The sequence below is a fragment of the Cupressus sempervirens genome, chromosome 5 (genome assembly GCF_028749045.1).
Source record: "Cupressus sempervirens isolate cs-2001-9-10 chromosome 5, ASM2874904v1, whole genome shotgun sequence".
Classification (NCBI taxonomy): Eukaryota; Viridiplantae; Streptophyta; class Pinopsida; order Cupressales; family Cupressaceae; genus Cupressus; species Cupressus sempervirens.
In genome coordinates this window covers 543,409,374-543,436,374 of record NC_143122.1, presented here as the reverse complement: position 1 = coordinate 543,436,374, position 27,001 = coordinate 543,409,374, and the positions used below count along the sequence as shown (strand labels likewise).

The 27,001-nt window shown below is 36.6% G+C and overlaps 1 protein-coding gene across 1 annotated transcript in view; it reads right to left on the bottom strand.

Moving 5' to 3' along the window:
• Positions 1-19,168, bottom strand: part of LOC149557089 (NAD(P)-binding Rossmann-fold superfamily protein) — a 64,842-nt gene extending 45,674 nt beyond the window's left edge. Inside the window, exons 1-5 of the mRNA XM_089831771.1 lie at positions 18,867-19,168; positions 3,177-3,263; positions 3,005-3,078; positions 2,666-2,761; positions 2,158-2,238 (exon numbers count right to left, since the gene is read on the bottom strand). Coding sequence (XP_089687897.1) covers positions 2,158-2,238; positions 2,666-2,761; positions 3,005-3,078; positions 3,177-3,263; positions 18,867-19,029 — 501 coding nt within the window. The 5' untranslated portion in view covers positions 19,030-19,168. The remainder of the gene's footprint in view (positions 1-2,157; positions 2,239-2,665; positions 2,762-3,004; positions 3,079-3,176; positions 3,264-18,866) is intronic.
• Between the last annotated feature and the right edge of the window lie 7,833 nt (positions 19,169-27,001).

Genomic DNA, 27,001 nt, shown 5'->3' with positions numbered 1-27,001 from the left:
CTCTCTCTTGGTTGCCAGGTGCAACAAGAATCAATGAGATGAGGATGTTGCCTTAATGATACATATTCAGAGGGAGATGTTCAGCTTCGGAGGGAGGTTACATCAACAATCTTATTGTGGTGATCAAGTTGTCCCTGTTGAGAGAGGATCTCAGTCATTTCTATACATTATGTTAATGAGTTCTTCTCTGTGAGAGAACTTCGAGGTGCAATCCCTTGTTAATGAGTTCTTCTTCATGAGAGAAATTTGAGGTGCAATCCCTAGTTAATGAATTCTTCTCTGTGAAAAAGTTCGAGGTGAGATCCCTTGTTCCACCCTCTACAAGTAGGTATGGTGGATCCACCCTTTGCGTTGAGGCATGGTGGAAATGCATTCTTCTCAAGGAGACGTCTAAGGTGAAAGCCCTTGTTCCACCCTCCGCGATGAGACATGGTGGAAATTCATTCTTCTCAAGGAGGAGTTTGAGGTGAAAGCCCTCCTTCCACCCTCTACGATGCGGCATGGTGGAAGTTGTGTTTGAGTCCATGATGTTAATTTTATGCTACTATGATGAATTATGCTATGCTGGGATAACATGTTCTATGAGAACCTATGTGATGAGAATTTAGCATTGACATCTTTGGTTGCAGCTATGTGTGACTGCCATACTAAAGATCTCTTTCTTGCTAAGAGGGAATGTTGAAGATTGTAACTGTGATAGAGATCTTTATCTCTGGTTTTTCCATAAAGATAATATTGTGTCAACAATTGGAGAATATATTTATGATAATATTTGAGATAATATTATTTGGAGAGACATGTGTTGTGCAAAGAGTCATGCATTTGGAAACACGAAGAGTCTTGTATTTGAAAATTAAAGAGACCTTCGAGTGTAATATGAAGGGTCTCTCAACTCTATATATATGTGATTGCTTTGTGTGTTATACACAACGTATCAAGTGAAAGCATTGTACTTGAACATTTTTGTTATCAATAAAAGAGATATTTTTCTGGTGTGGTTGGGTTTTTCCCTTCAAGTGAAAGGGTTTTCCACAATAATTTTGTGCATCTTTATTCTACTTTTCTTATTGCTGTTGATCATTTTTTTGGGCAAAACATTAACAAGGGAAATTACAGATAACACACAACTACCAATCTCTGGGTTGTAGATCCATTTGACAAAGAAGCAATCTTACCCCAGTATGTATTTGTCATTTTGTTTAAGGTGTATCAACTTGTTTGCTTGAATTGTGTGTCCAAGGGTGTGTGTGCCCTTTTCTCGCACCATGAGGTCACCTTGGGAATCAACAGCATCCCTTGTGCATATTTGTGCTCACATCTCACACTATCATTTACAACGTGGACGAGCTTATTTGCTGTTTTTGCACAATAGAAGGTTGTGTGTGCTCTTCATTAGCACTATATTATTGTTTTGGACTATATAGCAGAGATCAGTTCACTGGAGTTCCAAATTGCTCATACTTTTTCAGTTATGACCATCAAGGGACACTCAAGTCTTTGGAAGTGGTTTAGGCATGGTCTTCATCTACTGTGGTCATCATGATCGCATTGTATTCTCTTGGCATTATTGCTATGGAAGCTAGTGTTTTCTTATACTTTGCTGCCATCTTCAAGTATTGAGGTGAGTCAATCTGTAACATAGGATGGGCATCCTCTTTTGTTGTCCTTGAATTCAGATTTTGAATTAATTGGATCCCACTTATGATCTTAGCTTAAATTAATTGGATCCCACTTATGAATTAATTGGATCCTTTTTCTAGTAAATTGACTAATTAGCTTAAATGTAAACAAAATTACTTTGTGGGGAATTTATTTTTGTCAATTAAGCCGTTAGCAAATAGTAAATACACATCATATTCTATGCCCATGCACATGCATGTAAAAAATGAAAGGCATATTGGCAATAAGAACTAGAAACAAACTCAAGACATGTTTAAAACATGTCATTAGATGATTCTCACTACAAATTAAATACTACTGCACCTAATGGAAGATATATATATGTAATGAAATCATTACTATTTTAGCCAATGTATATCTTGAGGACATGAATGTTACAAAAGAAAGTTTCCTTCATATATTCAAATTTGAACAAATATTTAGAATAATATAACTTAATTTCTAGACTCCGAAAAATTTCAGAGGAACTTCATCTACCTTAATAATGCATATGATGGCACGAACCCCCTTTAAAGCCCTCTTGACACATGCTTTATCTGTTATATCTCCATCTATAGGCTTGCCACATAAATTATGTCACAAGTCAATTACAAAGAGAATAGAAATAACAAGTCTTGTAATCATAGCTATTTGATTTCCACAATTCATAGGAATGCAGTGCAAGTTTCTGGATTAGATTGTGCAAACAATTTTTTTCTCACCAAGGTTTTGATTTACACTACTTGATCCATCATCAGGATGCAAGCGAACAAAAGAAGCAAAATGATATTGTTCTCTTGCATCCTGATGATGGATCACAGAGTGTGATTAGAAACATTGATGAGAAAAAATGTGCTCACACAATCAAATTCAGATACTTGCACTATAAGTCTTGTAATATGGACAGAAAATAAAGGAAGCCACTTAGCTGAAAGTGAGCAAATGAGAATAAGGAAGCTTTCAAACAAAAGAAATATTTTTTGCGGCATGAGGTAGTAAGTAGTACCTCAATATAAGAACCAAAAGAACTAATGGCATTTTTTGAATCCTTAACAAGTGCCTTGATTCGAGCCCGCTTAATGATTAGTGATAGAATCACCAACTGCATCATAAGCCACAAAACATGCAGTATGAGTTCTTTGGTCACTAAACCACCAGTATAATAAAATGCAAAACAAGTTGATATAGCACAACTATTCCTAAGCATGATTGAATGCATATATGTGAGATTGTGCTCATTAAATTGTAGACTATTCTAGAACATGTCCAAACCTTGGCTTTCCAATTAACAGGATATATAAACATCGAAAATTCTTTAATCTAAGACCATTATATCTTTTTCTACCTGACCAATGTCACTGTCACCATCTGTAACTAGCACAGCATCACGTATTTCAGGAATATCATCCTCCTTAGGTTCTGTTCAGCATAAAAAAATGTTTCCTTTACCAACAAAATTTTAGACTTTTTTGGTGTGATTGAATAGAAAAAATTAAAACATTCATGGAAATTTTTACCTCTGCTATTATAGTCCTTGTTTTCAACATTTCGATCTCTTGGAAGCTGATCAGGTGCACCATACCATTTCCTTAGCTTAGGCCCTCCTACAACCAAAAGATAATTCATGAAATTTTGATAAAGTTAAATGAAGAAACAAGGAATTTCTGCACGGTCATAATACAATAAAATACAAACAGAAGAAATGCTAAAATCGGTCCTAAAATTCAAAATAAAACAAATCAGCCAGTTTATCATAAAAGAACGATCATAATACTGCAAAATACAAATAGAAGAAATGCTAAAGTCAGTCCTAAAATTCAAAACAAAAACAAATCAGCCAGTTTATCATAAAAGCAAGTGGTAACAACGAATTCAAAAACAGATCCAATTGAAATCAACGACGCTCACTCAACTAGTACATGATTGGAATGCATATTATATCAACTACGATTTGAAAACATATTATTTTATCATGGTTTTCATTTGGATTACGCATCAATGGGATGTGCGTAATTTTTTCAAAATTTAGCTTCTTTTCACTTCAAGCCTATTTTTTTATTTTTTAGATATTCGTATTTGACATAGCCATTCTTTCCATCCCCAATAGCCCAAAACTCAAAGAAATATTGTTGTTTACTCAAACAGACCAATGCATCATGAATCCAACTCAAGCTCAACACCAAGTCTTGAAATTGAACACACATAATATCTAGGAAATTCCATAAAAACAAAAGTGACTTTTTCCATTCCACAAGAATTTAACTCCCAAGATATTCAAATCTAAACAAATTTATGTTAATCTTATTTGCTACTACTGACTGGAAGTTGGCTCTTTTAGATACAAGTCAGCTCCTGTGCATTGGGTGCTGAACAACGTCTTCCTAAGTAATGACCAGAAGCATAGTACAATTCACAAGTATACTTATGTATTGTTCCCTTGTCTGGACTCTGCAAGCACTTAATTAAAAAGATTGGATACCTAAATATCTAACCCTTGGATCTTTCAAAATATAAATTGAAGCAGTCTCTACCAGACTTATGATGTTAGCTTATGTCAAATGAAAATCAAACAAATCGCAGTCAATCCCAATAACAGACAAGACGTGAACACATGCTCTCTGCAACTGTAATTTGGAAGATACTAGTAGGTAAGTCACTACCAACTACAAAGACAACCCCAAAGTGTAAAGTGTTTGAGTCAACTAGATCACACAATTTTAAATTTTATATTGAGATAAAAATTTATAGAGGATGCCCCAAGCTTTGGGCTTAATAAAAAACCAATTTACATAACCAATGTTTTGAAACATCAAGAATACAAAGCTATTAAAAAAGTATGAACCAAACTCTTATCCAAGACAAGTATCAAGCCTTAACACAGTTGTCATGGAACCAAAGCAAGTGAAACCAAGATTTACACATCTATGCAATAGGAAAGGTCCTTGATTAGACCCCCAATGCCTCTGACTATTGATGGGCATTCATCTAATTTGAACTCTCTATCAATCCCATCAAATGGCTCCTCATTCATGATTGTGCCTAAAGTTTAACTGACTTGTAACACCGACCCCTTTCACATAGAACAAATTGATAATTGCCATTGCACTGCCATCCTTACCATAAAAAAGTTTAATAGCCAGCAATCAAAAAGACTTAAATGTGAGAGCTATGTCTCATCGTCACCATTCTTTAACTCTCTCGAACTCTTAACAGAAATAGAAGAAAATTCCAGTAAGAGAAACCCAGGAAAGGATCTAGATAGGATGGTATGATTAGAAGGAACTAAAATGCTCGGTTTGTCTCTCTAGGTATTGTGTTCGGATTAGAAGACATAAATAATAGTTACATGCATATATAACCAATAATGCAAAGGAATAAAGCACACATAAATATAACAAAAGACACAAATTTTTAACATGGTTCACCCAATCTTGGGCTACATCCACCAAGAATCAAGTCATATTATCAAGTGAAAAGCAAATCACAATCTGATACATTTTACATTACACCGCAGCTTTTTAAAGCCATTTAGGCAGTTTACCAATCTCGATTAACAAGTAAACCATAAAACATACTTGACGAGTCAAACTAGGGAAATGCTTGACAAGTCAACCTAGGGAGATGCTTGACAAGTTGACCCAAAAAAAATATTGCATTGTTTCCCTGAACCCCACAATACATGGCGAGTAACAGTGCTTACCCGACCAATCACCATAAACCAAAATATTGGTCTTTTTTGCAAATCAAAAGGTTTAATTAATTGCCAAATCTACAAACTCCCCTACTGCCTTCTCCACAAGCCAAATTTATTTCAAAACAAACCTGAAGTTCTCCAACTTTGAATGGCGAAAAGGGTAGGAATCTCACTGCTAGTAATCAAAGCTAGATTATGAAGATAGAATCTATCAAAGGCCTAGTGTGATATAGAAAGGACTTTTCCCTCAAAATCAAATTGTATTGACTGACCTTGTCAAGCTTTGCATTAATGAGCACTGTGAGATCACACGAGCACTGTGACAGTGAGGGCACTGCAGGACCTACAACAGTGAAAGCGGAGCCTGCAATAGTGAAGGCATTGCGACAAAAATTGCCAAGGTTCTTTAGGAACACTTTTCCCTGAAAAGGAATTTACAGGTGGCGAATTTTAAAGTTATGACGGTTTCACCTGCAACAACATTAGTGTTTCTGCTACAATCCTGGAGCATAGAGCAGGCCTAAACAGCAGAGAGGTGTGCCAACTTATTCCCTTTGTCTCCTATTTTCTATTATTCTTCACAATCTTCCAAAGCACTTTATTAAAGAAAAATTGGAGAATTAGAAAACTAAACACTGGATAACTGGAAAACCAGATGACAACTAAAAAATATTGGGGCAAAACTGGAATAAATCAGCACTTGATGATGCCTAGCCCTAATGAGTCAGGCACCTAATGATGGTTTGCCATGGACCCAATATAAAGAGGTCCCATATACCAACTAGAAGCAATTTTCTTCCATTTGAATGTAGGTGATGGAGTAGGACTCTACTGGAATCTTCAAACCAAGTTGATGAGCCCAATGGTTAACTTTTTGCACAAGGGTTGGAGATAGGCTATAAGTGGGCCTTCGGCAGCTTGATATTTAACACTAGAAAGTTTAACAAGGACTTGGAATTCTCTTACAACCGATTTTCTCAAACAAGCAGGCAAACACAGGTGAAAGGTTAATAATGGTTAGTGTGAAGCACTACAAAGGTATTCTAAGGCATAGATAGAACCAAAAGTTTAGGCAAATGAATAAAAATGTTTCGCAATGACTTTATCTAGAATTAATGGAATCTCTGACAAGAACTACCAATCTAATGTGAGGCAAACAACACAGAAAGAAAAGGAAAAAGGACTATAAGAACAAGTTGAAACCAAAAATAATCCCAAATCGAATCTGAAAATCAGCCAGAAATAGGCACGGCGAACCAAGGGGACAGCAGTGAAGATAAACAAGACAATAATAAATTTTCTATCTCAACTACAACACCACTATTGGGGTCTTCTAAGTATCTAGATACACCAAATTTCAGCGAATTTTTACCTTTTTGAACTTCATCCAAATTTATGATATTTAATAAAATATGATTTTATTTTAAAATAATATTGAGTTATTCAGTTTAATTATTTAGCAATGTCAAACTATTTTGACATTTTTTGTGGATATATTACTTATATTTAAAAATTAATAAATTTATATAATGTAAATTTAATGTTGATCTTTTTCCAAATTTTTACCCTTGCCGAATTTCATCGAATTTTATGATTTACGAACTCGAATTTGAATATGAGCCTTGTGACTTAGGTGGTCTTCAAAGCCATAAATGGAAGAGCTCATGGATTTTGAAAAAAGGATGAAACTCTCAAAACAAGGAATTGGGAAGAGTAGAACAAAGTGTATGAAGTGATAGAATACCATAGTTACACCACCCTACGAGACAGGGGTATGGGGGCATAAGTTTCCAAGACGGGGGGATAGAGGGGCCTTGATTTGGGGACGGCGGGGTGGCGGGGGGAGCAAGGATGTATATACTATACATATGGTACTTAAAATGCTAGTTATGAAAAGATGTACTACAATATAAGATATAAAGATGTAAAAAACTTAAACATTGAACATTGCATTGAAGTTTTGAACTGGACCATCATGATTCATGATCAAACAATGAACATTGAACATCCGAAAATGAAAGAGTATCAAATTATATAATTTTAAATTTATAATATATATCAGATCAATAATATGAGTATCTACTATCTAATCAATGATCACATGAGTCATGACATAAAGATGATTACAATAAGTATCATGTGCCATGAATCATGATATCAAAATAAGTATATAATGCAAACAAAAACTACAAGTCTCCAAGAGTTTGAATCAAAATGCCAAATGAATGATCAATGATCATCCCCTAGAAGTTGAAACTCATCGCCACTAGAACGATCGGTGTCTCCAAGATCAAGAGCTGAAAAGGGAACACCAACTAGCCCTGTAGCTGGATCTAAAGCATCCTCTTCCTCATCAATCTGCGATGAATCCTCAGGCTCTACATCCCATCCTAATGTTGGGCTCTCCTTGTACACACGTCTTGCGATCATCGATGCGCAACACACTGTGTAGAGCCACTAGCTTCTCCGCTCTCTGAGAGGTAAGTCTATTTCTCTTAAGAGAGTGGATGAAGCTATATGTAGACCAATTCCTCTCAGAAGCTGAGGAACTAGAAACCTAAGATGAAAAACAATTGGTCAATGTGAGACTTGGGAATTAGAAGTTGAACAATGATCATTGAAAACTTGAGAAGTGAAAACTTAAATAGGTTCAAGTTGAGGAACTAAGTACCTGGGACAGCAAACGAATAGTTAGTGTGGTGGTTGTAGATTTTGGTCCATGAGCTGACAACCACAAAATGGGATCCTCTTGTGCCATAGTCTTGATATTTGCCTTTGTCACTTGATTGTAACCCCTAAGAGTAGCAAATTCGGTCCACTCAGTGCGAACCATAGTTACGGGACTCAGACTCGCCTCTGACTCGAAAAGTCAAAATCCGACTCGGACTCGGACTCGGCAACCCGACTTGGCAAGGACTCGGAAAATTGAAAAACCCATGAAATTCGAAGATTTTTAAGGATTTTAAAATTGTTTCATGCATCTTTCAGTCAATTAACATCAAATACACGATAATTGAGATAAATAGAAGCTACTTAATACACATACACAATTTTGCATAGATCACATAAGTATGAAAGCGAATTTTTGAAAGAAAAAAACTGAATAACACAATATAAACTATAAAGTATAATATTATAAAGTAATAAAAATAATGTCACTGCAATGTCAAAGACTCAAATTTCTACAATATTCATGGATTGCAAAATCTATGGTATCAAAAGTTCAAAACATTTATCAAAATAAAAACTAAAAGACTAAGGCTCGTAGTATTCTATGTCCTCCTACAAGTACGCCTAAGATAAGTCATAGAAGGTTGTAGAGCCATCCTCTCTCCCTGTACCTGAGGCTGAACCTCATCCTCATCCTCATCCTCACCCACATAATCCTCATCATCAGACTGGGATCCATGACTCCTAGCCTCAGGGTCCTACACTCTGTCTTCTCGCACTCTAGCCTCCTCGACTACCATCGCTACTGCCTCAGCCTCTCGATCCACCTGATCTACCCACTCCACATCTTCATCACTGAAGACAGGATCAGCAATCTCTGTGTTCCACTTTGCATGTGGATCAACCTTCTCTAATACAATCGGTGATGTATCAATGCCCAGGATCTGTCTATGGCGAAAGCAAAGGTTGTAGTGAACAAAGACAAGACCATTCAATTTTTTCATTGCCAACCTATTGCGCTTCTTCAAGTGTGTGTGCTCAAATAGACTCTAATTACATTCGCATCCTGATGCACTAGATGGCTGGCTCAAGATGCGAATCGCAATCCTCTGTAAATTTGGCACCTTAGTGCCAAACATCTCCCACCATGCATCTGAAACAAGAAAATTTTGAATCATATTAACAACTTTGACTTTATCAAATTAAAATGGTAATAGAATTAGAAATTAGGATGTAGAATCAAAGATTTTTATCAGGCATCAATTTTGTTGTATTTTTCTTACAAAACTCTCATGCAAATAAGTCCCCTTAAGCTTTCTTAAACAACTCAATCTCACGCACTACAATTTTTCCAACTCTTGAATCAGGTGACATTCTCTCTACAACATCATAGAGGCTGCTCCACACCTCATCATCAACCTTGAAATGTGGGCTAAATTGGTATGTTGGATTAAGGAAGTAGGTCGCTGCATGTATAGGCCTATGAAGTAGATTGCGCCAACATCTATTAATGATATCTCATATATGCCCATACCTATCTCGATTCCCTACAAAAAAAAAGTGAATGGCCTCCTTCACCCTATCCATGCCCTCATAATTGTAGCCCATTGAGGGCTTCTCTCCATCAGCAATTCGTAGGAGGACAATAAGCGGCTTTACGAACTGCAATCATTATTAAAGTTGGAAGAGAAATAATCAGCTTTAAGTTTTTTTTTTTTAAAATGAACAATAATTTATAACATAATTTCATAAACAAAATAAAGTTGAAATGAGGACAAAAAGAAAAATTACTGTCACAATATCAGCAATTGGTGTCCAAAACTAAGCCTCATCAAAAACGTGATCAGCTGCATCAATCCCTGTAGTGGTCTTTGCATATAATGATGCAATTCACTCCTCACTAACAAACATGCATCTCAAACCTCCCTTTGAATCAAGCAAAAATTTCAATGTGAAAAAATTGGTTGCAAATCTAGTGACCCCTGAACGAGACAACTCTTTTTGCTCATTGTATTTTCTCATGAGGTTGAGGACTCACGTATGATTATATATGAATTTGTATACACTACTTCCTTGCTCTATAGTTGTTTTTATCCAAGGGAGTTTACCAAGATCCTCTAACATGAGGTCAATGCAGTGAGCAGCACAAGGGGTCCAAAATATGTGAGGGTGTCTTTCCATAAGAAGCTTTCCTGAAGCAAATTATTCGTAACTATCTGCACCACATTCTCCTCACCCACATCTTTTATCACTTCATCCATTACCTTACAAAGATATTCAGCATTCTTTGTTTATCTTGAGGCATCAATTGATTTCAAAAAAACTGTGGAACCTGAAGAAAAAGAAACAAATTAGTATAATGATTAATGATGAATCATAATTTATAAATTCATAATTTATAAACTTAATCACTTAAGTACAAGTTCTACTTCTAAATTTTTAATGTCTAAAACTCTAAGTACAATTACTTAATGAGGAGACAAGAAAGTTGAGGAGTGTTCTACTCCTATCAATCCAACCATCAGTCATGATGGTGCAACCCTTCGTCTTCCACACCTCACGCTGCTCCTTGATTGCACCTTCTACATCAGCCACCCTTTGGGTCAAAATAGGGCCTCCTAGCTCGTCAGCATTAGGGGCTTCGAACCTCGGACCACAAACAATAACAGTATCGATTGCAATTTGCCAATAAGGGGACCTAAAACAAATTAAATAAAATTTAAAGTTAAACAAATTAGTAGATTATAAATAAATTTGAAAATAAAATACAAATTAAAATAAACAAAATAAGCATATTATTCTCTTGAAAGTTGAAACTTGAAACTTGAAAGCAAGAGAAGTAAGACATAAATTTAAATTTAAATAAATAAGTACCTTGCTACATTGAATGAAATGTTGTAGATGAAGAAGTCTCCAAGTGCCAATTTTGCATAATCACACTTCTCCTTGTTCCAACCCATGCTCTCAAGCAATGGTTGTGCACCTGGAGCCGTGTGTAGAACAAACATGGAATCAAGTGTCGATCTTTGCTTACAAATGCGAAGCCCAATGGTCACACTAGTAGAAGCAATGGCATCCGTAGGTGGAGTAGGGGATAATGGAGAGCGAAAACTAGAAGATCCCTGTTGGGCTAGTTGTGCCATTTCTTCTTGTTGCTTCTTTTTCAATTCTTTTTTCTCCATTTTTTCCTCTAGAAGAGTTTGCATGTGTCGCATAACATCTTGGGCTACATCTTTGCATTTTTTAGCATCACGCCTAAGTATATGTGCTAGGTGATACTTCAATCTATTTATTCCTCCCTCATCATATACTACACCACAATGCCAACATGTAACAACTCCTTTTTTGTGCCCCGGGATGGCATGTTTCCAAGCCCTAACCCTTGCTATTGCACTTGGGTCTACATTAGGGTTAAATGCAGGCCTAGTTCCACTTTCAGAAGGCTCACCCTGAGGCATTATGTCAATGTGTTTGTTGCTGCAATACGAATATATTATAAATAGAAAAAAGTTAGGATCAAATCAGATTTTTAAACTTTAGGGCCTTCTTACTTTGTCATCAACATAAATTAGAATAAATCTAGATTCTAAATAGTAGATAGTAGAAGTAGAGACTCAACAAATGTAAACAAAATGGGAAGTAAAAAATATGAATGTAAAACATATTACAAAACAACACAAAGAAATGCAGCTTGTTGCTTACCTCTTCAAATTTGCACAAAGTCAACTGTCAAACAATGGAATGCAAGTAAGTTTGTAGAAGCCTCCTCCAAATGCTTTTTTAAGCTCCTCTCAATGCTTAAGTGCAAGCTACAAACAGGAGAGCCAACCGGTTTGTCAATTTCTCTATCAAAACCCTAATATTCTTCTCTAACTCTTTCCTCTCTATCACAAGCATAAGCAAATGGTGGACTGACCTTTTTAGGTCAATTAGATTTATAACAACCAAAAAAATGCAACTTAAGTCAATGTTTTTTTTATGTTTTTTGCACTTTGTCTTTCTTGCCGATGAAAGTCCTGGGCTCAAGACTCAGCGAATCTAGCGAGTCCCTAGACTCGACGAGTCCATGTAGACTCTACCAGGACTTGGCCGAGTCCGAGTCTAGAGGCCAATTTCCTAGGAAAGTGGGACTCTACCTCGGACTCGCAAAGTCCTGGTCAGACTCGCAGAGTCCCATTACACTGAAGCGAACCTTAGCTATTGTCTCAGGGTCATACATCCTATCTATGCACTTGAAGAACCCTTCCTTCACCTGAAAAAATTTTAAAAGTACAAATTATTAGCAAATAGAAGAATCAAGACGCTAGTGATATAAATGATTTATAAAATGATAAGAGTCTAAGACATAAAGATGATTAAAATAAGTAGTGTTATATAATAATATAAACCACCTCATCATCGTGAAGTGTACAACTCTACCAAGCCTAGTCATATACCACTTCGGATTCAATGCATATGCAGCCATGTGTAAGGGTGTGTTAAGGTTGTCCCATCTACACTAAATAATAGGCCGAATGTGATCATTGTAGAAGGCTAATGTGGGGTCCTTCTCTCGCACAACTGCCCTCATCTTCCCAAACATAGAATCAATGCACTCGTACACCTCTCCAAGTGTAGGTGCATCCCCATCTCCATACCTAATCACCTCAAAGACCGGCCTAATGATAGAGACAATGTATTTTGCATCGCTCCAAAATACGGCACTCTTAATTATTTTGCTCACCCTCATCCTCTGCTCTGACCCAGACCCATCCCACCTATTGCATTCATTCGTCATAACCATTAGTTGCAGTGGCTCCTGCAACTCAAGCATTCTCTCCAATAGAATGAAATAGGATGCATACCGTGTCTCAATTGGCTTTAGGAAATCCTTCTTGGTGGAGCTCCTAAATAATGCATGTGAGGTGTGGTGGTTGCAAATATACATCTGCACATATTTAGAATCACTCATCACTTCCTCTATCTAGGTAATCTTCCCCATGTCCTTTAGAGCATTATTCATAGCATGCACACAACAAGGAGTCCATCAAATATGATGATATGTGGCCTTAACAAGCCTCCCTACAGCTCTGCCCACATGAGTTGCATCTGTGACTAGTTGGACCACATTTTGTGACCCAATCTCCTCAATAGCTTCCCGAAGAATCTAAAACTGAAAATCAGCATCCTTTTGATGCCTTGAACAATCAACCGCCCTAAGAAAAAATGGGCCCTCTGTGCATTTGACTATGACATTGATGAGTGGATGGTGTCTAATGTCTGTCCACCCATCTATGATAATGCTACACCTTGAATCCTCCCAAACAGCCCTCATGCTCTCCATGGACTCACTAATCTTGGAATACTCATCATCCAAGATTTTAGTCCTCAATTTGTGCTCACCCGGTGGCACATATGATGGTAACCTCACCTTCGCTACATTCTGAAATGCCTTCTTAAAATAAGGAGACCGAGCAATATGAAATGGAATCTCATTGGCAAATAACATTCTCCCAATGCATGCATCTAACTTCTCTCTCGTCTAGGCTGCAAATAAATCTGCTATGGGGTTGTTGTCACTAGACTATGCCCTGCGTTTCCCCTTGCTCAACTGGGTTGTTGCTACACCCATAGAGCTATAAGTAGAGCAAGGTGTGAAGGCTACCCCTAGCAATGCAATAGTTGAAGCTCTATACTATAGTCTAGAAGAAGACATGTCAGTGTTGCTGCCCCTATATTTGTTGCTCATGCACCTATTGTATAGTCTAAACCTACTGCCTACCAAGGAGTAAGCACTGGAATGCCCAAGTCCTTTGGAACTCCCCAAACCTTGTTGAATTCAATCCTCAAGTGCATGTTTTTGGGTTCACTCAAAAACTTGCATGGTCCAACACCTTTACCTATCCAAAAGAGGTGGTGTGCATTCACTCTAGTGATGCTACCATACCATTCATCAGCACAAAGATTGCATCTCCACCTTCTTGTGCCACCTGATGTTGATCTGCTTGTTATTCTAGTGGCAAATTGTTTTAGAGGAGATTTTGGATCAAACTTACCCCTAGCCTACTGTGCCAAATGTGGGGAGGGGCAATCAATAGATGGAGTATCAGATAGTTGAGATGCACTACCCATGGAAGTGGAACTAGTTTGGAGCCCTTGCTGATTTGGCCCAGCCCCAATGTTACTCTCATGCTCAGCCCTCTCAACGGTGTCATCATCATGCTCAACGCCAACCTCAAGCTCAAGTTCACATTCTGATTCATTGCCACTATCTAAATAAATTTCCATCTCATCATCACTATGAGAATCAATGTGGGAGCTCATTTTGACATTGCATTTGACAAAATAAACAAAAAAAATCAATAAACAAACTTTCAGCCTATGCCCTACTTTAAACTTTCTAAATTTTGAAACTAAATAACAAGAATTTGCAAAATGAAACATCAAGAATCTTAATCTATTATTTATAAATGATTCAATGAATGAATGATAACTATAACAAAATGAAACAATACACATTTAGAACTAAAAACATTGAACAATAATTTATAAACATACATTTGAAAATCAGAAAAACAAGTTTAAAAACCTACCTTTTTCTTTAAAAACTCCTTCAACAAGATGCTAAACTTTCCCCTTCTTCTTCTTTTTGCTCCCGGGCTCTCTTTGTTCACTTGCAAACACTTTCTTCACTCTTGCACAAACCCTTATCTCAGCTCTTCACTCTTCTTCTTCTTCTTGTTGCAAACAATGAGAAATGCAAATGTGAAAAAAAATGAAGAATAGAAGACTTTTGAGCAAAGGAGGAAGGAATGGGGCCCACATCCCATTATAACAAAAATAGAAACAAAAAAAAAATGCATTTTTTTTATATTTTTTAATTTGCTCCATCTTGTTGATGGGGGAGACATCCAAGCATCCCCCCGCACCCAAAGGGGACGCAGTCGCACCCCCCCCCCCCCCCCCCGCATCAACAGGGGACTCGGGGACGTCTCGCCGTCTCCGGTGGAGGTGGCACTCCGAGTGGCGCCGCCCGCGACACCAAGACGGTGTCCCCCTGTCTTGAGTGCGTCCCCATCTCGGGTGCAGCCTAGTTTTGGCAGGGGGGACGCGTCCCCGTGTTTCACTGTAGAATACACAAGCAAAGTAGAAAGAGAAAACAAGAATCTTAAAGAGCAAATCTCGAACATGCAGATCAAAATGGATATAGGACAGCATGAACTTGAGAACACAAGACAGGAATTGGAACAATTAAGAATAATGAGTAAAGGAAAACAAACGGTAAAAGAAGTCGACACCACACATTTGAAGGAAATTCAATCAGCCTTAGAAAACATAGAATTTAAAGAATCGCAATTAAAAAAAGGATAGAAGAGGCCAAATCAAGGTCATAGGTGGTAAATGGTTCAGCAAACAAACAAAAGGGAATCATTGAACAACAACTCAAAATTCAGATAAGGGAAGAACAAGACGAACAAGGCAAGGCTGCAAATATCATCAAAGGGTTGAAAGGCTTTGGAGAAAAAAAAGGACTGACATTCTAGCAAGGGACTTTCTTAGAGATAAGCTGAAATGGACAAGCAGCATTCAACAAGAAAATGGGATAGGTAAGAGGTTGGATGGAGGAAGGGATAGACACATAAGAGTTATCCTGAGAATATTAAAAGATGAAAATATTATCCTTAGAAATGGAGGGCTGCTTAGAGGAACGCAATTCTATCTAGATGAAGATCTAATTTTTTCTCAACAAGAAGAATAGAGGAAGAAGTGGGAAAAAGTAAAGACAGCAAAAAGCTAGGGATACTGGCCATGGCTGAAAAATGGGAAAACTCAAATCAATGAGCATATCTCGAATAAGAAATAGGAAATAGGGGCCCCACAGGATCACTTAAATGTAGTAAGATGGAACTGTAGGGGTTATCCATAGAGAAGAGGTCCTGGGTTGAGGCCTATAGCGAAGGAGAAGGATATTATTATTCTTGTTGAAACACAAGAACATGACAGTTGCATGGTTCTGAACTTCAAATGTTACAAAACAATTTTGATTTAAGTAAAGGGCGCAGTAGAGTCACAATGTTTATAAAGGAGAATTGGTATGGATTTATTAAAATTGAAAAAGAAGATCCAAATAAAAAATACATATGGCTGCAGATAATACTAAAATGAAACTATTTTCCAATTGGTCGCTTGTTATTTTGCTCTGAAAATCTCTAAGAGGTGGAACCTAGACAATGAAGACCCTTTGCTTCGTTAGAAATAGAAATCCCTTAACTCAGCACTTCAAGAGAAATTAATGCAAGGACAGCCAACAATCTATCTTTACATTTGAGCAATTACAAAAAGGAGAGAATAACCATTTTATAAATAGAAGAAAGTGACTATCATTATTGGAAGAGGGCTTCTCAAGATAGCAATGGCGGTGTTTCATATTCCGGGGCAGAATTATTGGGGTTATGTAGTCTCATTGGCATGGTTATATGCAACAACATACAAGATGGCCAACATTAGGAGGTATCCCTTGAAAAACTTACAACAGACAATGTGGTGGATTACGTGATTTTCTCTCAAAGTCTTACATCTAGAGTGTAGAGTTCGACATTGGAGAAGGTCCTATAGAGATGAAGTCAAATCACATGCCTTTATATATTAGGTTGGACATTGTTCCAAGTCATCTGCAAAACATGTCCTACACAGGGAAAAGACAGTTGTTTACAAAAGAAGAATCCTCATAAATTAGGAGAATAGGGTATTATTTAGCGTTGTTCTTAAACAGGAAACTTCTTGAGACAAATAGTATCTTGGCTATTGGAAGGGTCAATGAGGAATTTGAGCATGCACATAGCAGCTTGTCGATTCCTATTATACATAAGGCGTTGAAAACATGTAAAATATCTTGTAGTAGAAAGAAAGCTCGGATAGAAAGAGACCTACGAATACTTTTCTAGCTAGTCCCTGGTATGAAGAAGGCTGCAAGGCAGCTAAGAGATCTATAAAACGGAAATCCCAAAAAACGAAGACAAGAAGAAATACGCAAAATTGATCGAAGCAAAAAAAAAAAAAGGAGTATGTAAATCCAAGATGGACGGAGTTAGTATCTTTGGACAAACATAATCCCAAAGACTTCTGCAAAGAACTACAGTGAAGGAAAAAATAAGTTGAAAATAGTATTACAGATGCTTAATGGTTATAACACACAAAGTTTCTTTATGAGCAGACTTGTGAGAAGAACTCTCTTTCCATTGTGAACACTTCTATGGAACTTCTTAGTGGATGATATCAAACTAGGAATAGAGAAGCTACCAAATGGTAGAGCAAGTGCTATTGATGGGTTTAAAGCTGAATTTATAAGTGGGGAGTTTATCTCCTTGCCCCTCACATAAATGGAGTCTTTAACACTGTCATTCAAGATGGTTTCTCGATGGATTGGGCAACTAGTGTGGCTATTCCTCTCTTTAAGCATGGGCACATCAATAACTATCATGTCCCCATTTTAAGATATAGTTTTAATAACAATTATATAAAACATTATTATTAAATAAATAATGATAATAAAATCAAATATCAGAGATTGAGTTGCATCCTGGAAGGGTAGATAGCTATCACTAGCAGATAGGGTTCTTTTGGTAAAATCAGTTTCCAGCTCTATCCCAAGTTTTGTAATATCGGTCCTCTTAGCTCCTAAAGGAGTATTGGATTCAATTAAAAAGTGTCTTCAGGAATTTATTTGGAAGGGAAATCTAGATAATAAGAGAAAGATCGTGCTCGTCTCATGGGAAAAATTTTGTATGCCAAGATCCCACAGTGGAGTGGGAGTCCATAACCTTCTAGAGAGGAATATCAACTTGGAGGCAAAGCTGACATGGAATTTATATGAAAGCCCAGCAGCCCTTTGGGCTAGAATTATTAGAGTGAAATATATGGAATCAGATGCTTTGCGGAGAATTTTCACCTTGCTTTGGATATTAAAATATTAATATTTTATCACTTTAATGGTCATCTTTTTGTATAAAACGTCATTTAGATAGATAGGATCGTTTCTACAGTCTTTTTTCATTTTCTTATTAGAAACTTTCTATTTTGTACATTTGTAAAATTGTTTATAATGATCCCTTTGATCATTTGTTAATACAACAATCAATAATTTACCAATTGCTTGTGTAATACTTATTTCAGGGGAGGATGCCTCATATAATTTTTAATAAGAAATCAACACTCAATAAGACAAAATAATATACTGCACCTCTTATATATACCCTCTTTATGCCTAATAAAACACTATACCTGACTAAAGAATAATTTAATGCTGATAATACGACTCGCTTAAAGGTTAAGGCAGCCACAAATCGACCACTCGTAACCATATGCACACTACATTGTCCTCCTCTTTACAAAAACATTGTCCTCAAATAATTAAGATTTCCAATAATTCTTCGTTGCTGTCCTTTGTCATTCCTTAAAAAAGGTCTCCCATCCTAGCTATCCCAGAAAAATATCCTGATGTCCCTCGCCCAAACTTTATGGAGAATAAACAAAACCCATAGTGACAGGCAAGACATATATTCTGTGATTATAAGAGATCATTTTTTCAAGTCCTTTGGGCATCGAGACTATAAATTAATTAATTAGAGGGAGTGGGAGAAAAAGCAACTGTGTGTGCAACAAAAGAAAACTTTTAACTGTAGTTATTTTTTCTACATACTTTGAAGCTTCGTACAAGCAAATTTCAAAACTAATATAAGTGTACGGATTAGCAATGGGAATCTGAAATTGGTCTCATACTATCATATATTGATTCGAAGGAAGATATCCTAACTTGGGAAATTAGAACAAAAATAGGTGGAGGAAAGAATGAAACGACATCTACCTTCCATGTAATCAAGCAAGCGTTCTCCAAATGAAGTCAGGCCAGATTTCTTGTTAGATGAGCTGTTTGCCACCCATGATTTCTTGCAAGGGATTCTGCAATGCTGCATTGTAGAGCAGCTGAGCGAGAGAGTTAGATGCATGCAGTGCATAGATTGAGCCATTTGAAATGATTTCCAAAGCTCAGGGATGAGCTTGACCTGCTTATTGTTTTGCAACCGAGATGAGCTCGCCCAATCCACACATTTCTTTTTTATTTGTTGTGGACGGATGGTAAGTCTTTCTCAAATGCTGCCAATGTCTTCTTAATTTCTTTGTGTGGGTTTTAGTTTTGAAATTAATCTTTTTTCACATGATATGATATGATAGATTTTAATTACATTCACTCAGGCTAAAGTAGCCTATGGGACCTACACAATCACCCCCCAAGGCAAGAGCAGAACTAATCTAGCTACAAAGTTTTGGTTAACTTATCTCTCCTTCTCTAGAGTTTGGAAGTTTGATAGTCAGAGACATTGTTCTCTTCACTTGATTTCCATCGAATAAATTTGAATGCGTGCTTGAGAGTACAATAATACATTTCTAAAGCAATAATAGTAATAAAATTTATATTTATCCATTCTTTTAATCACCTATCAAAATAAAATCAAGTGTTCAATTCAAGCAATTTTGGTCTTTTTTTTAAAATTTACTACTTTCTTACATTTGTACTAAGAACATATATTGTTTCCAAATATTTGTTCTAGATCGTGAAGTTTCCTTTTTTTTTTTAGCTTAGGTAAATCTCACAACACAATGATTTAATTCCATGTTGCATGAGATTGACTTGAATTCAAAGTTTTAAAGATATTTAAGTTGATCACTCCTTCCATTTATAGTATCTATTAGGAGCAAACTTGATGCATATTTGTGATATTATCCATTATGTATTCGTATTTAAAGGCATCCATGTTGCATTTAAACATGTATTAGAACATCAAGTAATAACCACATCATGATGAGCATACATTATATGAATTATTTACTTTGAGCTAAAAAAAAGCATTTGCATCAATACTACATATAAATCATTGCATGCTTGAGTTTGTTGTCTTCTTAATGTCATGGAGTCAGCCTAGCGAGTAACTTGAGGAAGGAGAACTTGACCTTCGTAATTGAACAACTTCTATGAGGTTAAAGTACACCTTGAAGCTCAATATCGCACTACAAGATTTATCCCATGTTACTTATGATTGACTTACAGAATTTTGAGTATGTTACATTCAAGGCATATTCAATTTGAAAGCAAGATGGAATAACAAATGCACACAAATTCTATTTCAAACTAAAGAAAAATCTCCATAAAAAGCTCAATAAGAGAACACAAACAAAACAACAAAATCAACAAATATCTCGAATGTTTTTTTGAGTCAATCTCATTAACCCATGTTTCATGAGTAATGGCTTGCAAGAACCCATCTCTCATGGGAATTAATGGAATTGTGTCTAGGCAATTGGGTATTCATGGAAGGTTACTCATCTTAGTACAATTCCAACTTAAGCACACTTAACCATGGAGTTTTCCTTCAAGGTTAAGCCCATTTAGCTTGGGTATCATTTGCAAAACCTTTACAAAGTGTTGTTCCTTGTGAACTTTTGTAACTTAACTCAAATGTTACCAAAATCATCATTGTTGGTTGATTTACTCCAAAGCAATAATGAATATGTGGATGCTCCTTTGTTAAAAATTAATTTGTTTTACATGTACTTAGGAAAAAATGATAATGGGTGAGAAATAGATGTATATGTCTATAATCACCTAAAAATGGTCATCTAGACTATTAGCCCCTTTCTCAATATTTTGGCTAAATTAATTAATTATTTGCCTAGGCCAAATTGCTAAAATCAATTTATTTGATTGTAACCTATAGTTTGACTATATTATCCTAAGTCCATATTTGATGAAAAGAACATGTCCCTTTTCTATTAAATAAAAGACCCCATTCCTCTAGCCCACTCAATGTGCACACATAAAGTCCTTTTTCTATTTACAAATTAAAAGAAAAGGCTTTCTGTCTCACATGAAAAGTCAACTCCTTTTCATTGATTGACTTGCTCTTACACATGGATCATGCCAAAAGTCAACCCCCGCCCTTGATTGTCCACTTCCTTGATCTTGACCTAAATCGGTCATCTACCTTTAAAAGATAGAGCTCTCTCCTTCTCAAAGAATCCATCTTCTTGAGTATTGTTATGCTGCAAGTTTCTTGATCAATTTCTTGGAGATTTGTGAAGAACTTCTCATTTATCATCTAATTCTCTCATCACCATTGCATATTAACTTAGATTTCATATAATGTAGCTTTTCTTTTTGCTATAGTTTAAATCACATAGTTTAACTTGCTTGGTTAAGTAACACGCTCATTTTGATTAATCTAGTTGCATTATGCATATCATTCTAGCTTTAGTTCATTCTTGCATTGCATGATTGAGAGTTCTTTTGGACACTTGCATTCTTGCTCTTGTCTCAAGAACCTCTTATTGCATGGTTTACTAGAAAGGGTTGTGTCTCTAAGGCTCGCCTAAGAGCTATTCATATTGCTCAAAACACTCCTCTACACTCCATGGATAGGGAGCTCTAAGCCAACATTCAAGCATTCCAATTCATGGGATCACTTGAATAGAAGGGTTTAGAGTGGTGCACATTTCTAGTGTACATTTTTGGCACCCACCATGGGGCAAAATGGTCTAGTTTTGCTCTGCATCATTTTTCCTACATTTTCCACTTTATGTCTGGTCTATTTATCTTTTTACAGTTGTAAATATCGGACAATACTTTCTCAACATCATACGATATTTCTTAGCATTGTCGTGTGATACCTTTCTAGTAAAAGTACCGTGCACCCATACAAAACATTATCCTACCAATATAGAAATTTTATCGCTCAGCTATAGGCAAAAATATCGCATGAGACAAAAGTATCGTACGATACTTTGTCAACAAAAAATATTGCCTAGCCTAAAACTGCTTGTGTTCAGTTCTTTGATCAATCTTTTGGTCTGTAGCAGTCTGTCTGTCAGGTTTTTCAGGTTCATTATAGTCTGACAGAGGTCTTATTGCAGGTTTTCATATTGATTTCGAGACTAACTCTTGTTGGACTAATGATTGTGCTTGTAGGTTTTGCCCCAAATGCTTGAAAAGTTGTCTTAAAAGAACACATGTCAAAGCTTCAAATCAAATGCAAAAAGGCTACTAATGATTGTTTGTGGGGTTTCCTAAAAGCATAAAAACCAAACAAGTGCTTGTGTTTCATTTATTTTGTGTGCAGCGATCATACTAATTGTTTATCTTTTCATAGAGACATAAAACTTGTGATTGTGATCTCTTGGTGGTAGGAAAGTATGCTCTTCACCCTTGTGGTGAATCAAAAATCTTTACTCACCTTTAGATTTCAAAAGGAAGAGGGTAATTGAACTTGTTTGGCATGTTTGGGAGAAACAATTGGGATAGGAGAGTACGATCTTCACCCTTGTGGTGAATCAAAAATCTTGACCCCCAAGAGTGGATCCAATCTGTTTTAATATAACATCCTTTAGAGGTTCTGCTCTTGAGTAATCAAGAGGAATGACCCAAGTGGGGACAAGTGAACCTGGCTATTTTGACCTACTATAAACTCAAGGCTACCAAGGACACAAAACCTTGGTACATGTAGTGCTTGTCTTTGCTTAGTGTGAGTACTTGTGGGATTGGGACCACGAGAAAAATGGCAGACAAGAATGCTTAAGGTGCTCTTGTGGGTGCAAGGTCTATTACTTTCCGCAAGGCAAAGTGTCCCATAATTGGGTGCAAGAGAAACACTACAAACGAAAGTCCAATCTAAATACTCTAGGTTAGTAACTACCTTATTTTGCCACTCAACTTCTTGGTGCAAGGATCGGTCCCAATGGATTGCCTAGATCACCCCAAGATTTTACACTCACCATCTATGTTCCCTTGGTTATGCTAATGGCATCTCCATGACAAAACCAATATCTCTTGTGGGAAACCACTTGGCGTGAGGTGAAGGGGAACTTAGTGTGGGCCAGGTTGCTGATAATGAACCTTGACTCTTACGTAGATTTTCTTGGTAGGTGTTTTTAAATTTGTTGGACTTGTGTAAACATTCTTGCAAATCAAACATCTCATTAGTATCAGTAGGAATTTGTTTTGATATCACAATTTTGTGTTGGCAAGGTTGCTTTGTCCCTTGCTCAATTATTTGAGACATGTGAATTACCCTTACCATTTGCAAACCATGTTGTTCTCTGATGAAATTTAAGGTCTTATACTATTTGCATAACACTCTAGTTTGAAAACATTCGACAATCAACTTGAAACATAAGTTGTTCTTGCTTAAAAGTGCATTTTTCATAGTTCAATGGCACTCTATCGTACAACTATTGGAGAAATATCATACGATATTATTTTTCTAAAATTGTATTGCCTGCCTATAGTCAACTATATCACCCTCCTTAAAGGAAAGTATCATCTGATGAAAAAGTGTTGCCTAACTAATGTCAACTCTATCATACAATGCATTTTGTTGTTCAAATATCGCCTACTTCTTAGAGAAATATCACCTAGCTTCTGTTGCTTCTAAAACAGAGTCTAGATTGTGTCTTAGTTGGTCTAGGGAGGTCGTCACTTCATCCTACCTGAATCTGGTAAATAATCTTTGTGTTAGATATTGGTCTAAGTCGAGAAGATGGGTTTAGTTTACTAGATGTAATCTAAAAATGATCACTAATGGTCACTTGTCTAAATCTGGTTATCTTTTTATGAAAACTACTTGCTATGCAGCTTCTTGCTCACTCTCTTGGCTCGAGTCACTAGTTTTGTAAATTCTTGAGCACACTTGATAAGCCACTCGCTTATTCTATCTTTGCCAAGTGATTTTTCTTGACCCTACAAGCTCCAAATTTGAAACACTACTCTCATCTTATTAAACAAAGACATTCCCTTACATGCTAGTTGTGACTAGGTTCCAAGTCGATAAAGGTAGTCGTCCTTCTTTCACCTTCAAACAATTGAAAATTCCAACTAGGCACCCTTGCGAATAACCTTATGTGGAGGATCTTGTCTCTGATAAACCACAAGAAGCTAATATCTAGCATGATTCCCTCTATAGGTTTGAGAATCCGTTCGATACATCCTTTGATACACCTAGGGGTGAAGACAACGTCTTGATCACCATGCATCCTGAGGAGAGGAAACATCACTTAAAAGAACAAGCCCACATGGGAATGGAAAGACTCAAAGAGGTTGTATGCATGGCTACTAGAGAAAATCTTATCACTAAGTTGTGTCTGATGCTCACACACACAATAAAATAGGCAAGGATATCATAACAACCCTTTTGACAACATTCCTTTTGATGGCAATAATGGAAACAATATGCCTCCTAGGACTCCTAGAGTCAACACAAGAGCATGCCCATCACCACCCAGACATTCACAATCATATCATGAAAGTGATGACAAAATCACCAGCAAGGACTTGATGAGATTTGAACAAGATGAAGTTACCCAAAGGCTAATGCGCAAAGCCTTGGAACAAAATGGGGACCAATACTTCCAATATATAACAACAAAGGGATGGAAACTCCCTCAGGACTTTGACATGCAAAGGATAATCCAAAACAGAGAACCTACCAAAGCTGAGATCTTGAGGGAAGAGATGCAAGAACTCATAAATCAACTTGCACAACTACAAGTTTCTAAGGAACCGCCCAAAACATCCTCTGTTGAATCAATATGTGCTCTTCCTTTTGATAGAAGTCTTTTCATGCTTCCATTTCCTAGGGATATAGAGGTTCCCACATATGATAAATATGATGGAAATAGTCATCCTCGTGATCATGTGAGACACTTCTATGCTCTTAGTATGGATTTCATGCATGAAGACATGTACCTTATGAGGTTGTTTCGTAGAAGCTTAAGAGGTTAAGCTATGGAATGGTTCAGAAAACTATCACCTCCTCTCAAAATGTTTGATGAACTTGCACAACGCTTCATCTAGCAGTACTATTACAACATTCAACTTCCCATTACTATATTGGATTTGTGTAATATTAAACAAAAACAAGTTTAATCCTTTGCAACGTATCTCCAGCGATGGGGATCTCTAATTCTAGATACCCTCGACAAATTCTTGAGATTGAGAAGATTGATATTTTTGTCAATATACTTGTACAAAAACTCTACTTTGACCTTAGAAAATAATTGTTCACATCCTTCAATGCTATGGTTGAAAGCGCATACCACATTAAAGATGTTGTTATTAGAAAATGTGACATTGTCCCGAATAAAGACAAAAATGGCAAAGACAAAAATAAGTTGTAAAATAAATAAAAATATGTTATTAATGATGGAGTAGTGGATGCTCCTAAGACCAAAGATTCTTCCTTTAACCTTCCCAATGTTATTTATGTTGTGAAGCAACAATAGACTTCAAAGTCTCAAACATATGATTTTTAAAAAAAAAATCTAGGCCAAGATGTGTTTATGCACCTATGGTAGAACTTTACGAAGTGGTCTTGAAGACCTTACTTGTAAAATAAACTGGTCACACTTCCAAACAATTCTTGGCCCTATACCATGTTTGCAGTTAACATAGAAGCAAAGGCCATAACACTAAAAATTGCTTTAAACTCAAAGATGGCATCCAAGATCTGATTGATGCCAACAAAGTTGTAATGGATTGCTTAGTGAAAAATTCTGATCACAAGACCTTCAAACAACTTTTACCAAAATATGAAAAAGGAGAATCATCTAAGGCTAACAACAAAAATCATGACACAAAGATCAACTACACATACACTGATGCTAACAATGTCATTAACATGATACAACCTATTGAATATCTTTGCATGATGGGTCCTAAGTTTGACAAAGCACTCAATTATGATATAGATGATGAAAAATCTAAGGTAGTCCCTAAAACATGTAATGCTCAAAAACAATATAGGGACACTCAACCTAAGGTAATTCTTAGAGTGGTAGAACCTTCCTCGTCACATGGTGAGACACTTAATGCTATTACTAGGAGGCAATTAAAAGTTTTCCTTAAAGTTGCCAATGATCCTAAACATGCCTCATTGTCTAAACAAGTAGCTACCTTAGCCATCTCTACCTATGACCTCATTAGTCATTTACGAAGAACCCTAACACAAATATCCATCTTTGAATTGTTAGAGCTATATCCTCTGCACAAGGATATTCTTGAAAAAGCCTTATGCTCAGCCAACGTCCCCACATATATTGATGCAAAGTGGTTCCAAGCTATGGTGAATCACATTTCTTCACTACATTACCTCACATTCTCTAAAGAAGATGACAAATCCCTCGGTCATCCCCATAATCTCAGCTTACACATAGAAGTCCAAATCTTTCGTACTTACATTCATCGAGTCTTGATAGACAATGGTGCAAGGTTAAACATTATCTCTTTCAACGTTATTCAACAACTTGGCATGTCTGAAATTGCTATTGACCTTAGGCGAAAGATCACTATCAAAGTTTATGATGAGGTTGAAACGCCTTCTAAAGGTCTTATTGTGCTCCCAATTTGTGTTGGTCCTGTTGATAAAAATGTGGTCTTCCAAGTGTTAGACATCCTACTAGCATATGATTTGTTGCTAGGAAGACCTTAGATTCATGACATGTAGGAAGTATCATCTATGTACCATCAATGTATCAAGTTTCCCTTCAATGGTACTAAAATAATCGTTGTTGGAGATAATTCTATGTCTATTAACACACTGTTCACTGCCAAAACACTAGTTGCTCACAATTGCTCTTCTCATGAGCTCAAATTGTCTCTCCAAGAGTGTGAACAAAAGTTGAAAATGATTAGCCTCGGTATGGGTGAGTACACTCTAGATTCTATTGTTTCTCTACCAATTTCTCCTCGGTCTTATAGGAAACCTTCTACAAAATCAAAGCCCTCAGCTTCTACTATGACCATTTTTGGCATTTGCATTCAGTCCTCAATTCCCCTAGAAGTAGAAAAGGAAGACCAAGCTATTAGAGATTGGATATATAGGGAAGAGGAAGATATGGAGGAAGTCACAGTCACTACTCCTATCTCTCTTAAACGTTATGGAAAAGGATACAAAT